The sequence below is a fragment of the Trachurus trachurus genome (genome assembly GCF_905171665.1).
Source record: "Trachurus trachurus genome assembly, chromosome: 24".
In the NCBI taxonomy this organism is placed as follows: Eukaryota; Metazoa; Chordata; class Actinopteri; order Carangiformes; family Carangidae; genus Trachurus; species Trachurus trachurus.
The window spans coordinates 5,288,571-5,304,630 of record NC_139910.1 but is presented as its reverse complement, the minus strand read 5'-3'; the positions used below and the strand labels follow the sequence as shown (position 1 = coordinate 5,304,630).

General features: G+C 41.6%; 1 protein-coding gene across 1 annotated transcript in view; it reads right to left on the bottom strand.

The window, feature by feature from the left end:
• LOC311007114 (protein NLRC3-like) overlaps positions 1–16,060 on the bottom strand; it is a gene marked incomplete at both ends in the record, with an annotated part of 86,491 nt that overhangs the window by 19,482 nt on the left and 50,949 nt on the right. The window contains 3 exons of the mRNA XM_084000202.1: positions 1,016–1,189; positions 8,044–8,217; positions 8,306–10,118. Coding sequence (XP_083856328.1) covers positions 1,016–1,189; positions 8,044–8,217; positions 8,306–10,118 — 2,161 coding nt within the window. The remainder of the gene's footprint in view (positions 1–1,015; positions 1,190–8,043; positions 8,218–8,305; positions 10,119–16,060) is intronic.

Genomic DNA, 16,060 nt, shown 5'->3' with positions numbered 1-16,060 from the left:
GAACTGTGGAGATCTGCCTGTGAGGTCTTGGTGACGTGTGTGCACTGCAGGTCAGTCAGTCAAACTTCCACTGCACCTGCTGCGCTCCGCCCTGCGCTGAGAGTAGACCTGGTTGGAGGTGGCGAGCTTTCAGCGCAACCTCGGCGAGACATTTTCGCACAAAACTTCCACTGCACCAAGCTGAATCTGTGACGCCTCCCCCTGCTGCGCGGCCACGCCTATCTCAGCGCAGCGCGATCTGCCAATCTTCCAATCTGACTTTGCGCTAGGTCGAAACTTGCATTAGACCAGCTGCGCTACCTTGCGCCACCTGCGCTGCGCCAGCAAACTAGGGCCCCAAATCTCAAACTGACGTCTGCTACAAACAAGTTTCTCAACAGTCTGGATGTGATTATCTAATCATGAAGCTCATCAATATGCCTTTGATTAGATGATTTTAAATCGTAAATTGGAAGATCAATGTTGAGTCTGAAAAAAAAAAAAACCTAACCTATTTCCGCCTCATCATCTCCAACTGGATCTAGAAAACACCCACACACTCTGTTTATACAAACACCAGTTAATTTAACACTGAGTAATCATATTTTCAACATCTTTGTGACATTAATGATATCCTGTTGTGTTTGGGGTTTCTGTTGGCTCCACTGTTAATAAAATGTATTGATTAGTTTCATACGATCACTGTGATCAGTTAGTTTGTTGTTTGTGGATTTTAAATTGATTTGATTCTAACATCTTTACAGCCACACTGACTAAAACAAAAACTGAATCCTGAATGAAACTCTGGAGAAATCAGACTTTGTACGTCTGGAAAATATAAAAATCTAGTGTAACATATGTGCAGTTGTGTCATGAATCAAACTTAAAACACACTCACATTTCCTCAGACCAGGTCTCTGTGTGTGAGGTCCACAATGGTCCACCCTTGAGGAGGAAACAAAGTCAGGATCAACTTCATCCACATTCACTCATCCACCATGAAACATGAAGCAGAGTTCTGTCCATCTATCCATACCTGAGAGTGTCCAGTCTCCAGTGTGGATCCTCCACTCCAGCAGACAGCAGCTTCACTCCTGAGTCTCCTGGATGATTGTAGCTCAGGTCCAGCTCTCTGAGATGGGAGGGGTTGGAGCTCAGAGCTGAGGCCAGAGAAGAACAGCCTTCCTCTGTGACCAGGCAACCTGACAGACTGAAGACATAAAACACAGACTTTTTGTGAAATAAACAAAAGCCATCATCACCTACATAACCAGGCAACAGAGGGGGCCAATACTCAAGGACATATTGAATTTGAATTTATTTATTCAGGATAGCCCCTTGAGATGAATCATCTCATTTTCGAGGGGGGTCCTTCCACAAAAAGATATAATGATACAATGTCAGGTAAAGAAATAGAAGAAAAACAAATACATTGAAACACATTACAGGACTTACATACACACACACACACACACACACACACACACACACACACACACACACACACACACACACACACACACACACACACACACACACACACACACACACACACACACACACACACACAAACAAGACAAGGCTCTCCTAACCCCAGCTAATCCACAAACGGCCAGATATCAGAATAATAGTCAACTTGTGATATCTAAGCTTACAAATGGGAAAAAGAAAGAAAGAAAGAAAGAAAGAAAATAATAATAATATTATAATAATAAAAATTAAGTAAATAAATAATCAGATAAGAGAATCACACACACAAAAAAGAAAAATATTACAGTTTGCACGAGAGAGAGGAAATATAAATAATAGGAAATAATAATAAATAAATAAATAATAAACATCATCAGAAACAAGAACAAGGAGTTTGCAAATTAATTAGAAGTGATGCTTTGAAGCTAAATAGAGAAGTAGTAGACCTAAGCTGGCATGGGAGACTGATCCAATCAGACAGAGCTTTAAACTGAAATGAACGGCGACCAGATTCTTTAGATATTCTGGGAATACAGAAAAAGAGATGATCTGTATGTCTAAGACTGTATTGTGTACTATAAGGAATCATAAATTGTTTTAAATATAAAGGAAAATTTAAGTGAATGCATTTAAAGAATAAATAATAACCAATGAAGAACTCTTCTGGCTTTTGGGGTTAACCAGTTCAAAGATTCATAAAGAATGCAATGATGAGTTCTGTAGGGACATCTCAGAACGAATCTACAGAGGCTGTTATACAGCACAGTGGCCCTCATTTATTAAACTTGCGTACACCAAAAAAATGGGTGTACACCAAATTCACCGCAAGGATCGGCATTTATTAATCTGAGCGTGAGCGTACGGTACGCACAAATCTCACGCCAGCTCTGACCAGGTGTACGCACATTTGGAACCAGCGTAGAACATGCAGGAACGAGTGCTGCTGTGTCAGAACGATTATTAAACCATAGTCTAATAACGCAGCGATGTGGACCACATGTTGTTGTTGTTTATATTGATAAAAAGATAAAAAGTAGCCAAAAAAAAAAAAAGAAACGATAAAACCAAGTCCGTGTTGAAAATATAACTCGAGTTTTATTTTGGGCAACTGAGATGAATTAAAAACCACGACGTGACAGCTGCTCGTTAATCAGCTGTGTAAACAGAAACAGTCAATGACAGACAGACCTGTTATTGTTAGATCACACACACAAACTTCCAACATCTGCAGCACCAGAGCAGGACCGGACGGCTCCTCAGTCTCTCTCTCTGCCGGACACCGGAGCCGGCGGGGGGGGGGGGGGGGGGGGGGGGGGGGGGGGGGGGCTCCGCTACCTGTCCAGGTGCAGCTGATCTCCGCGGAGTGTTTTTCTTTTCTTTTTTTTTTTCCCGTCACCGGGACCTGTCAGCGGGAGATCGGGCCAGTGTTTCACATCCCTCCATCAGCCGAACCATGCCAGCGGTGATGGTCATAAAGTAGCGTTTGCAGCAGTAATATGCCTCTATGATTTCTCCTCAATCACTTGTGTTTAGTAAACTGCAGGAGCATTTCATGAGATCGCTGGCTTTCCTGACGTGGTCGGTGACACGTGCGTCTGCAGCCTCTATCCACCGGGATGTCGCTTATCAATCACAAAATCTATCAATCTATCAATGTCCAGATATTTAATGTTGCCGCCCTCTCCCTGTTCAACGCGGTAATGTCAGTAAAGTCCCTCTTCTTGGCCGTCTTCCGTGTCTCCATGTCGTAAAAGGGGCAGGGGGACGCCTCTAAAGCAGGAATATATCGGGGCGTGACATTTAAATTACGCTCGTTTTCAGCCACCGAATTTATCACCACCACGCCGGTTCTACGCCGAAATCAGCAGCGTACACACTTTTAGTAAATCACACGTAACACTCGCCGTACACTGATATTTACACCAGAATCTACACCAGATCCTGCGCAAGTTTGATACATGAGGGCCAGTGAGAGCACGGAGATTAGATTCTGTAGTGTTCTGATAAATGATGTCTGCATAATCAAGAATAGGAAATAATAATTGTGATACGATTCTTTTACGAACCTGTAGTGTAAAACAATCAATGGACCGATACAGTAATTTCAGACGACAGCAAATTTTCTTTGTAATTAAATCAATGTGTGGTTTAAAGGATAACTGAGAATCAAGCAGGAGGCCCAAGTATTTAAATTTATCTACCTTTTCTAGTGGGGCTCCCTCAAGAAAAAATAAGGACCAGTCTTTGGATAGTAAATCAGATCTGGTACTGAAAAGCATACTGTGTGATTTTTTCTTGTTCAAAAGAAGTTTGTTGGATGAGAACCATTTCTGAACTAAATTAAAATTATATTGCAAGGAGTGCTGAATTTGTGAAGTATCGAGTTTGGAGGAGTAAATTACAGTATCGTCAGCATAAAGATGAATTTGACAGTCAGAACAGATAATGGGGAGATCATTGACAAAAATAGAAAATAAAAGAGGACCCAAAGATGAACCTTGGGGCACACTTTTTGATATTAACTTATAGTCTGACTGGGTGTTCTGAAAAGACACGCACTGGCTTCTATTGTGAAGAAAGGAATTAAAAAATAAAACTGATTCTGTTGAAAGACCAATAGCATACAACTTATCTAAAAGGAGATAGTGATCAACCATGTCGAACGCTTTTGATAAATCAATGAATATAGCACCAGTAGGCAAATTATTGTCAAAAGAGGATAATATGTCATTGGAGAATTTTGTGAGAGCAGTGGTCGTCGAGAAGTTGGGTCGAAATCCAGATTGGTGTGGGGATAGGATGTTATAATCATTAAAGCAGAAGTAAGTGATATATTTGTGTTAATATAAGTCTTAAATAGTTATATCTTCCGACAGCAATCACTTACATAGAGTGTTTGGACCGAAACACGGGTCTGTCAGTCCCTCTGCTCTGCTCTGAGCCGAAGAGAAAACATTTATCGTATCCTACAGTTTTTATCCAATGAGGAGAGAGAACGGCATGCAGGGCTGTGTGTGCAGCCAAGGAACGCCGTGAATGTGGTGACGTAGCGACGAGGACTGTTATGGTGCGTTCAAGGAAACTCGTATTTTTCCGACCGTGAAGTGGTACCAGTTCGATCTGGTACGAGTTCACCGGTCGGAAGTTACGAGTGGCCGTTATAGTGACTTTCACCGGTAAAACAGGTCGGAAAAACACGAGTGGGTTGCCTGGAATGCTACAAAGTCGTAAATTGTGACTTGAAGCTGTAATTTATGATTTCAAAAGCCTGCCTGGAACGCAGCATTAGCGAAAACGACCGGATCACTCACTTCTGCTTTAAGATAATTGGATAATTGATTAAAAATAAGTTTTTCAAATACTTTGGTGATACTGTTAATAATTGAGATGGGTCTATAGTTATTGATATCCTGGTGGTCGCCACCTTTATGTAATGGGGTTACTCTGGCGCATTTCCAAGATGAAGGAGTTTCACAGGTGGTCAAAGATAGATTAAACAAATCTGCCAGAGGAAATGATAAAACATAAGAGGCCAATTTAAAGAATTTGATCTCTAGCCCATCAGGACCACAACTGCTCCCAGAACTTAGGCCATCGATGACCCGTTGAACCTCGGTTGAGGTGATTGTTCTAAAGGCGAAGGAACTCCTGGACCTTTCATTAATCAGGGTGAGGTCAGAGCAGTTATTACCAGATAGAGAATTGCCAATTAAAGAGAAATGCTGACTAAAGGCTTCTGCAATTAATAGTGAGTCACTAATAATTTCATTATTCAATTTAATATGAGTAGAGGATTTATTAGTTACATTATTAATTGTCTTCCAAAATTGTTTGGGGTTCTTAAAATTGGTTGTTAGGGAATCTTTGTAGTAATTGGCTTTAGCATTTCTTGTTTTAGTAGTACATTTATTTCGTAAGTCTTTGTAAGCAATCCAGTCAGAAACATTCTTAGTTGCCCGATATTTTTTCCAGGCCTTGTCTCTTTGTTTGAATAAATTAATAAGTTCTCCTTTAATCCACGGTAAGTGTCTACCCTTAACTCTAATTGTTGACCAAGGTGCGTGTTTGTTAATAACCTCGAGAAACTCAGTATAGAAAAAATGCCACGCATCATCAACATTTGGTATTAGCTGAAACCGCTCCCAGTTTATGTTTAGAATGTCTTGAATAAAGAGATCATGATTAATATTATTAGCTTTCCTTACTTTAATAAATTTAGGGGGAAGATGGGGCATTTTAATCTTCCAAACACAAAAGACAACAGAGTGGTCACTAAAGGAATCTGATAGTACACCAGATTAAATAATTCTGTCAGGATGTATCAAATCAAGCAGGGAAGCTGAGCTAGAGCACACCCTCGTGGGTTCAGTTATGAGTTGTGTGAGATTTATACTGTTGAAAAGATTGCGATCATTAAGAGAAGACCGGTCAAGCCAGTTAGAGTTAAAATCCCCTAAAATGATTTTCTCACTTGTGTGGTCTAGGGAGTTAAAGCAGATATCAGTGGAATGTTTTTGTTAATATAAGTCCTAAATAGTCCTATTTTCCGTCAGCAATCACTTACATGAAGTATTTCAGCCTAAACACGAGTCTCTCCGTCACTCTGCTCTGCTGTAACCCGAGGAGAAAATTTTCCTTGTGGGATACAAGTGTTATCCAATGAGGAGAGAGAACGGCATGAAGGGCTGTGTGTGCAGCCAAGGGATGCGCGTGAATGTGGTGACGTAGCACGAGGACCAATTGATGCCTGACAAGGGCGGGGGCTGCTAACTCATGGTGCGTTCAAAGAAACTCGTACTTTGTGTTTTTCCTTCCTGTGAAGTCATACCAGTTCGATCTGGTACGAGTTCACGGGTCGGAAGTTACGAGTGGCCATTATAGGGAACTTTCACAGACAACAGGATGGTAAAAACACGAGCTACGGGTTACCTGGAACGCTACCAAGTCGTAGTTGTGACTTGAAGCTGTAACTTACGGTTTCAAAAGCCTGCCTTGAACGCAGCATTAGCCGAAACGGCCGTGAAGCTGATATCTGCTTTAATGGTAGACAAGATACAGTTTGTGGATTCCGTAGGAGATTTAGGGGGTCTATAGAAATTTCCAATAATTAAAGCAGAAGTAAGCGATATTTTTGTGTTAATATAAGTCTTAAATAGTTATATCTTCCGACAGCAATCACTTACATAGAGTGTTTGGACCGAAACACGGGTCTGTCAGTCACTCTGCTCTGCTCTGAGCCGAAGAGAAAACTTTTCTTGTATCCTACAATTTTTATCCAATGAGGAGAGAGAACGGCATGAAGGGCTGTGTGTGCAGCCAAGGGATGCGCGTGAATGTGGTGACGTAGGGACGAGGACCAATAGATCCATGACGAGGGCGGGGGCTGCTAACTCCATCGGCTGACAAGAAGTTATGGTGCGTTCAGGGCAGCCCATAACTCGTGTTTTTCCGACCTGTGAAGTCGTACCAGTTCCATCTGGTGCAAGTTCACGGGTCGGAAGTTACAAGTGGCCGTTATAGTGCACTTTCACAGGCAACAGGTCGGAGAAACGCGAGTTGCGGGTTGCCTAGAACTCTACAAAGTCGTAAGTCGTGACGTGAAGCTGTAACTTACGGTTTCAAAAGCCTGCCTGGAACGCAGCATTAGCCAAAACGACCGGATCGCTTACTTCTGCTTTAATCTTTTGTTCTCATGAAAAATTATCCTTACAAAGAGACATTCAAAGTACAAAGGATTCTCTGTAGGTGTGACTAGCTCTGAAGTCAGACTTGAGGAGATGTAGGTCAGAAGTCCTCCTCCTCTAGAACCCCTGTCACTTCTGTATAGGACATAATTGTCAAGTTTAACATCATTGTCAGGAATATTACTGTTCAACCAGGTTTCTGAGAGAGTGATTACATGGGGTTTATTGTAGGTAAGCCAAACTCTAAGAAGATCAATTTTAGGTAACAGACTTCTTATATTCAGGTGAACAACTTGCAGACCTTTAGTTAAGTTCATTATTCATAATAGACAAATAAATAGACTAATAAAACAGAAATGTACATGAGTGCCAAAACTTGTAAGTAGCATCACAGATCATACAGTGACGATAACAGGGGCCGGTGGAGAGGGCCAGCAGCTGGAGAGTAACGCACAGACACAAACACAGGACCACACACACATGCCACACAGGTATACGACCTCGCACACAAACATACACACACAAGAACTGAGCAGAGTCATAACATCAAAAACAGTTCAATTCAGTCTGCAGATTTAGTGATGGGACTAACTGATTGTAGCTATTATTAGTAAGGTATTTCAGAGAAAAGAAAGATAGGTGCCACAAAATCATTTATTTCCCATCATAATGAACTGACCATAAAGAAAAATAGAAAAGGTAGGATGGAAAGAAGAGGAGAAAAGAGTGGAAGAAACTGTCGGTTAAGTCCCTGCTACTAGGGATCCTGCTAGACAGGCAGTTAGGAGTGAGGAGAAGAGAAAAGAAAAAGAAGAGAGGGAAAAAGGGAAAATGGGGACAGGGAGTAGGCGAAAAGGGGTGCCACAACACTGAATGTTGTTACATTTGTAGCAAATAACTTGATCCTTACTTGAGAGTTTCCAGTTTACAGCGTGGACTCTTCAGTCCAGCAGAAATCAGCTTCACTCCTGAATCACTCAGGTTGTTGTTACTCAGGTCCAGTTCTCTCAGACTAGAGGACTGGGAGCTCAAGACTGAGGACAGAGCTTCACAACTTCTCTCTGTGAGGTTACAGCCACTCAGTCTGGGGAAGGAACAGTAATTTACACCATCAAAATGTTTTGTTAAAATTAGAATATTAAGCATACACAACCAGTTTTGCATCTACATACAGAGTTTTGTTAGAGGCTTTGACCACTGGCAGCAGCCTCAGAAGAGCCTCCTCTGAAGCAGAGTATTTCTTCAGGTCAAACACGTCCAGATCTTCTTCTGATGACAGTAAGATGAAGACCAGAGCTGACCATTGAGCAGGAGACAGTTCATCTGTGGAGAGACATCCTGATGTCAGGGACCGTTGGATCTCCTCCACTAGAGAACGATCATTCAGTTCATTCAGACAGTGGAACAGATTGATGCTTTTCTCTGGAGACAGATTCTCACTGATCTTCTTCTTTATGTATTGGACTGTTTCCTGATCTGTGCGCTGTGTCTGTGGGCTACTTTCTGTCTTTGAAATCAGGCCTCGTAGAAGAGTTTGATTCGTCTCCAGTGAAAGACCCAGGAGGAAGCGAAGGAACAAGTCCAGGTGTCCATTTGGACTCTGTAAGGCCTCATTCACAGCTCTCTGGTAGAGGAGTGTTGGATCATGTTTGTCTCTAATCACTATTAACCACCGGTAGGTTGATTGTGCTTTTGACAACAGATTGATTTCATATATTATGAATATCCGATGAACATGAAGAGCAGCCAGAAACTCCTGAACACTCAGATGGACGAAGCAGAACACCTTGTCCTGGTACAGGCCGCTCTCCTCTCTAAAGATCTGTGTGAACACTCCTGAGTACACTGAGGCTGCTCTGATATCGATGCCACACTCAATCAGGTCTGATTCATAGAAGATCAGGTTTCCTTTCTGCAGCTGCTCAAAAGCCAGTTTTCCCAGAGACTCAATCATCTCCCTGCTCTCTGGACTCCAGTGTGGATCTGTCTCAGCTCCTCCATCATACTTGATCTTCTTCAGTTTGGACTGAACCACCAGGAAGTGGATGTACATCTCAGTCAGGGTCTTGGGCAGCTCTCCTCCCTCTCTGGTCTTCAACACCTCCTCCAGAACTGTAGCAGTGATCCAGCAGAAGACTGGGATGTGGCACATGATGTGGAGGCTTTGTGATGTCTTGATGTGGGAGATGATCCTTCTGGCCTGCTCCTCATCTCTGAACCTCTTCCTGAAGTACTCCTCCTTCTGTGGGTCAGTGAACCCTCTGACCTCTGTCACCATGTCAACACACTCAGGAGGGATCTGATTGGCTGCTGCAGGTCGTGTGGTTATCCACAGGCGAGCAGAGGGAAGCAGTTTCCCCCTGATGAGGTTTGTCAGCAGCACGCTCACTGAGGTGGACTCTGTCACATCAGTCAGGATCTCAGTGTTGTGGAAGTCCAGAGGAAGTCGACACTCATCCAGACCGTCAAAGATGAAGACGACCTGGAACTGATCAAAGCTGCAGATTCCTGCTTCTTTGGTTTCAGTGAAGAAGTGATGAACAAGTTCCACCAAGCTGAACTTTATCTCTTTCAGCACATTCAGCTCTCTGAAGGTGAATGGAAATGTGAAGTGTATGTCCTGGTTGGCTTTGTCTTCAGCCCAGTCCAGAGTGAACTTCTGTGTTAAGACTGTTTTCCCAATGCCAGCCACTCCCTTTGTCATCACTGTTCTGATTGGTTCATCTCCTCCAGGTGAGGCTTTAAAGATGTCTTCTTGTCTGATGGTTGTTTCTGGTCTGTCTGGTCTCCTGGATGCTGTTTCAATCTGTCTGACCTCATGTTCATCATTGACCTCTCCAGTCCCTCCCTCTGTGATGTAGAGCTCTGTGTAGATCTGATTCAGAAGAGTTGGGTTTCCTGCTTTAGAGATCCCCTCAAACACACACTGGAACTTCTTCTTCAGCTTAGATTTGAGTTTATGTTGGCAAACTGCAGCATGACTTTCTAAATGAACAAGCAACAAACAAAATAATTAATCAATGACAAAAACAATGTTAAAACATTTCCTTTCAAACATATTTTCCCCTATCATGTCAGTAAATGTCCCATTTCTCCATCATGTTGAATCTTTAGAGAAATCCTCTTACTGCTCTGCAGACAGTCAGCCAGCTCCTCCTGCTTCATTCTCCTCAGGAAGTTCACTGTGATCTTCAGAAATGCCTCTCTGCTGCTCCTCTGCTCCTCATCCTCACCATCCACAATCTCCTCATCCTCCATTTTAGACCTTAGGAGCCTCTGGATTCTCTTCAGCTCATTCTTCACAAAAGTGACAATGTTTTCTTCCAGCAACTGGAACATATGATAAAATGAACATTTGATTTAAACTGATTAGCACATGTGATTCACGTGTCAGTCTGAAAGCCTTCCACATGAAATCTGTGATGTATGTAATTAAACAGTAACAGTATGACTGTACATGTACAAACCATAAATAGCGAGTCCAGGTCTGGTTGATGCTGGGCAGACGGACTGCTTTTGACCTCTGAGATCTCCTGCTGAGCTCTGCAAAGAAAAGATCAACATCACAGGAAAATGAATTACTAAATGAGTTTAAATTCCAACTTTGATAAAGTGAGGATGGAAACTGACTGGCAGATGAGATGGCTCAGTCATGATGACTCAAGAGAAATAAAGAAATAAGGATGGTTCACAGAAGTTGTAGCAACATTTAAGTAACACCAAAGTAACTGCATAGTGGCCTAAAAAGTTTAAAAAAAATTTAAGTATATTTTTTGGCGTTTTTGCCTTTATTTGATAGTACATAGTGAGATAGACAGGAAAGGAGGAGGCAGAGAGAGGGGGAATGACATGCAGGAAAGGTCTGCCCGACGCGGGATTCGAACCGGGGACACCTGCGTTGAGGACTGTAGCCTCTACATAGGGCGGCCGCCCTTAACCACTGTGCCACGCACCGCCCCAACACAGATGCAATTCTGATCATATGACTAAAACTGTGCTGATTCTATGAGCCAAAATTTAGTGGAACAGATCCCTGACAGACAATCCATGGATGACTTTACAGTGTCAAAAGTCCTTGGCAGCAGAGCATCAGATTGCCAGGTCCCTGACACCTTTTGGGGAAGTGATTGTTCACTTCTTTCTATTCCATGTATCAAAGAGAAACCAGTCAACACCCGTTGCAAAACCTGAGTCCAGTCTTGAGACACAGCTACTGTATGGTCAATCATACATGAAGCCAAGGCCCAGTTCAAAGGTGTGGACAAGTCTGGTTTGGCTGACAAATTTAAAGTTTTAATGTCCTCATAAGTAGAAGTTAAGATGACAGATCACTTTGGATTCATATTTTTGCTCAGTCAACTAAGGACTACAGACTCTCAACAACTACAACAGTAGCCACATTTACATGTGCATTTTTTCTACAATCTGATTATAATCATTCTGATCGTAAAATTCCAACTTCACTGTTTACATGGACGTGGAATAAAGTGATCCAATTAAAATGTGCGTGTACACTCATCAAGCAATTAATCAGAACTCACTGTGACATTAGCAGTGAAGTTTTGCCGGTCAAATTTGTTAAAAAAAGGGAAAAAGACAAGCTTTTCCCCAGGAAAACAAATGCTGTCAAAGAATCCAGCACGGCATTAGCAGCTAACTACTACTACTACTACTACTTACGAGTGACAACGGAGGCTCTCTGCCTTCCACCTGGCGTCTCACGGCTGAAAACCAACCTTTTAAACATCAGTGTAGTGGCCGCCACCCCGGTGTCCCAGCTCTCGTCTCTGCACACCGCGACACAAACGCACTTCATAACCCATAATCTTTTGTTTATGATGGTTAAGACTACACAAGCACACACGCCATAACATTGCATATGTTATGTAATGTTATCCACCGCTCCATTTATTGATTGATTTATTGATTGATTTAAACGCAAGCCGAATTGCATAGTTCCCCTTTAACAAAGTTGAATTTTCAAATCTTACCCTCTATAAACAGAGTGTTGTCCACTTTTAAAGAAGATAGGACGACCCATAGACCGGTCACTCTGCATGGACACACAGCTGGGTTCAGCAGGCTGTCCACCTTTAAAGAAAATGGGACGACCCATAGACCGGTCACTCTGCATGGACACACAGCTGGGTTCAGCAGGCTGTCCACCTTTAAAGAAAATGGGACGACCCATAGACTGGTCACTCTGCATGGATACACAGCTGGGTTCAGCAGGCTGTCCACCTTTAAAGAAAATGGGACGTTCCATAGACCGGTCACTCTTCATGGACACACAGCTAGGTTCAGCAGGCTGTCCACCTTTAAAGAAAATGGGACGACCCATAGACCGGTCACTCTGCATGGACACACAGCTGGGTTCAGCAGGCTGTCCACCTTTAAAGAAAATGGGACGACCCATAGACCGGTCACTCTGCATGGATACACAGCTGGGTTCAGCAGGCTGTCCACCTTTAAAGAAAATGGGACGACCCATAGACCGGTCACTCTGCATGGACACACAGCTGGGTTCAGCAGGCTGTCCACCTTTAAAGAAAATGGGACGACCCATAGACCGGTCACTCTGCATGGATACACAGCTGGGTTCAGCAGGCTGTCCACCTTTAAAGAAAATGGGACGTTCCATAGACCGGTCACTCTGCATGGACACACAGCTGGGTTCAGGAGAGTCTGGTCTTTGCAGCTGCATCCTGATGTAAAACAATAAACAAAGATTTAAATTTTGACTTCATTTAATCAGTTGATTAATCAGTGGTTGGTGGTTAATAGTTGTTTATAAGTTATTATACCTGATTACTAGTTTTGTGACAGTGAGTGTGAGTTACCTCTGAGCTTCGGTTTGGCTCTCATGTTCCTCCCACAGAGTGGTTTTAGAGGGAGGGGCCACCTCGTCTCTGTCCTCACACTGATCCATAGCAGAGCCCCCACCTTCACACACAACACATCACAACAACAACCGATTTTCAAAAGGTTTCATAACTGACCAGGGGAATCCCTGACAAATGTTCTCATTCAAAGGGTCTGATGAGGAAACCGCTCTCTCAAATTTAGTATATTAATTTAGTATAATTGGAGTGCAACTCTTGTTAATATGTTATTGTTGTTTTTTTGTTGCTTTTTTTTTTTTTACAAATTTCACTCTAGCACCACCAAAATGTATTTAGCAGCACCATGAAAGTGGTATAGAGGCCCAGATGTTTTTTTTTTTTTTTTAACATAATGCAATGTAATGCCTCATTAAATTTCCTTTCAGTTTTTGTTAATTTCGGAATATCACCACCAAATATATAGACTCCTCCGCACACGGATACTTGCATAATCTTTAATGGCTGCAACAATTACGTCCTGTGACCTTTTTTAGGCCAAAAAAAAAAAAAAGTTATATTTGCAAATCTACCCGTCCCTCTCCTGTCCAACATATTGATGTACAAACTATTTTTTCTCTTTGCATAACACCACCATATGTATTTACTGACACCAAAGTAACTTGTTTGACACTCATTTCATGTCATTGCAATTCACTGCAAGGCTAAAATGTTTCCAAAACCTACCATTTCACATGGTCCCTTAATCAGTGAGGGAATCAAACTATATCTGAAAACCCTGTGCCAAAATAAAACAGTAACCTTTGTCATCGAACAGACACCACTTTCTTTCTGGACAATTTAAGAAATTAACTGATAAAGGTGCAACTGGAATTGTCTTTGTTACTGTACAGGGCCAGGCCACACCTGAAAGTGGTTTATGGCTCTGGTCTTATTTTTCTACGTATCTCACTCATCCTAATTCTGCAGCAGAACCATTGGAACTTCCTTTAAGAACTTTTGACAGTTAAAATCCTCAATGTTTTGGACAATATGATCTGTGAAACGCCCCGTCATGCACTTCATGCCACTGAAAATGTTTCAACCTGTAACTGGCACTGACAAGATAAAAATCCATTCTATCACCAGACTTGTGCACCATTCTGTGCAGCTGGTGTCTTACTGTTTGTGGACACATAGATCATGGAAATGACCTTTCAGTCACATTATGTCTGTGTATCGAGTCATAAGATTGTTATGTGTTTATATTAAACCTCAGCCAACTTGATTCAAACTGTCCAACCAGTTCTGACCTTGAACGCTTCACTGATCACTGAGCTCAGGTTACAATCAAGTCTACTCCCAACAGGAAAACATGAAAATCCTTCTCAAACCACTCTGCTTTAACTCAGAGGGAAACTGAAGAATAAAACTATTCAATAAAAAACTGAATCATTAAACAGATCATCCAGAAACATTTCTACTGTCCCATCAAACAGAGGGTGATGCTGTTCATCAGACAGATTTCTCAGGTAGGATTCTCACCTGCTGAACTCACATCAGGTCGACTCACAGACACTTTCCACCTTCAAGTAGAAACATTTGGAGAGAAGAGGCTTCTCGTTTTCCTCGCCAGTCCTATGTCTGTGTTTGAGCTGAAGATGAGTAACATCCTCTTAACTTCAGAGAATCAACACAACCTCAATAGCAACAGAGGGTGTCTGATTTTAAACCTCTGCTTTTCCTTCAAATAGATTGATATGTAAATGTGTTGTGTGATTTTAACTATACATGAATAGATGCAGTGGCCATGGGTTTGAATCTCTTTCTCTCTCTACCTAACTTGCTTGTCTCTTACAATTTAGAAAAAAATATTTTTGCTTGGCATCCATTTTGATCCTTGCAGGTTTTGGGTTGTTGTTAAAATGCACTTCAGACAAGTTCACTCAAGGTCTTAGACTAGTTCTTACATTGTTCTGTGATTATGTGAGCTCAGATTAAATCAAACTGTTGCTTGTTCTGCATCAGATTCACTTAAAATAACTTAAACTTAACCTGAAATCATTCTTCATCAAGACTTAAGGATATTTATAACAGCAAGCACCAAATAAAAACAGAAATTATAAACCACCATTATAATTTCCAGTCAAAAAATGATACATCACAATGTGACCAGTGATCCTGTTCAGGCATTTACAGATTACTCAGGTAGGATTCTCACCTGATGAAATCAAATCAAATCTTGAGGTTGACTTTCAGAAAATTTCCACCTTCATGTGTAGAGGAAACATTTGGAAGAAAAGAAGCTGCTCATTCTCCTTCGTCTGTCCTGGTGTTTGTGTGAGTTACACCCTCATGAGGGTACCTATCTAGAAAAAACATCAGTGACGTCACTTGTGGCAGAAACTCAGGTGATGTAGTTAATGTCTGTCCACTAGATGGTGCAAACCAAACATTTACTGTAATACACGAATGTCAGCTACAGTATATATGTCAACGTATAGGCTATTGTAAATAAGGTACAAATACGTGGCTCTGCAGAGTCACCAACACACGAGTAGAAGCCCATAGGTGATGATTAAGAAGTTTTTTTTTCATATAGGTCTGTATTTTGTTTTTTCTAGGAAAATCCTACAGACCTTATTTCAATTATTTTTTTCCCCACTTATACTATTTTCTTTAATATTTTCTGTGTAATTTTCGATGTCTGATTATTCAGTTCTCTCTATTGTATTATTGTCTATTGTCGACCCATATTGTATGTGTCATGGCAGAACGGTGCAGTAGTTTCTTCAGACACTGTTGCTCTGCATTCATTAAGGGTGCATGCAAGCTTGCTTAAAGAACAAAGACTAAAAATGTGAAAGTGCATTAAAAACAGGTTTAAATAGATTAAATCAAAATGCTTTATCACAAGCTGGTGGAGAAAGGGTAACATATACTACAGATACAGTAACAAGCATATTTTCTCTTTATCTTTGACCAAAGTGCTGTACAAAGGAGAATTAAAATACACTAAAGAAGTTGGTGACACAAAAGAATACAGTACAACAATGTGAAAATTACATAGGTGTCATGTAAATGCATTAAAAGGAGGGAGATAAGAAG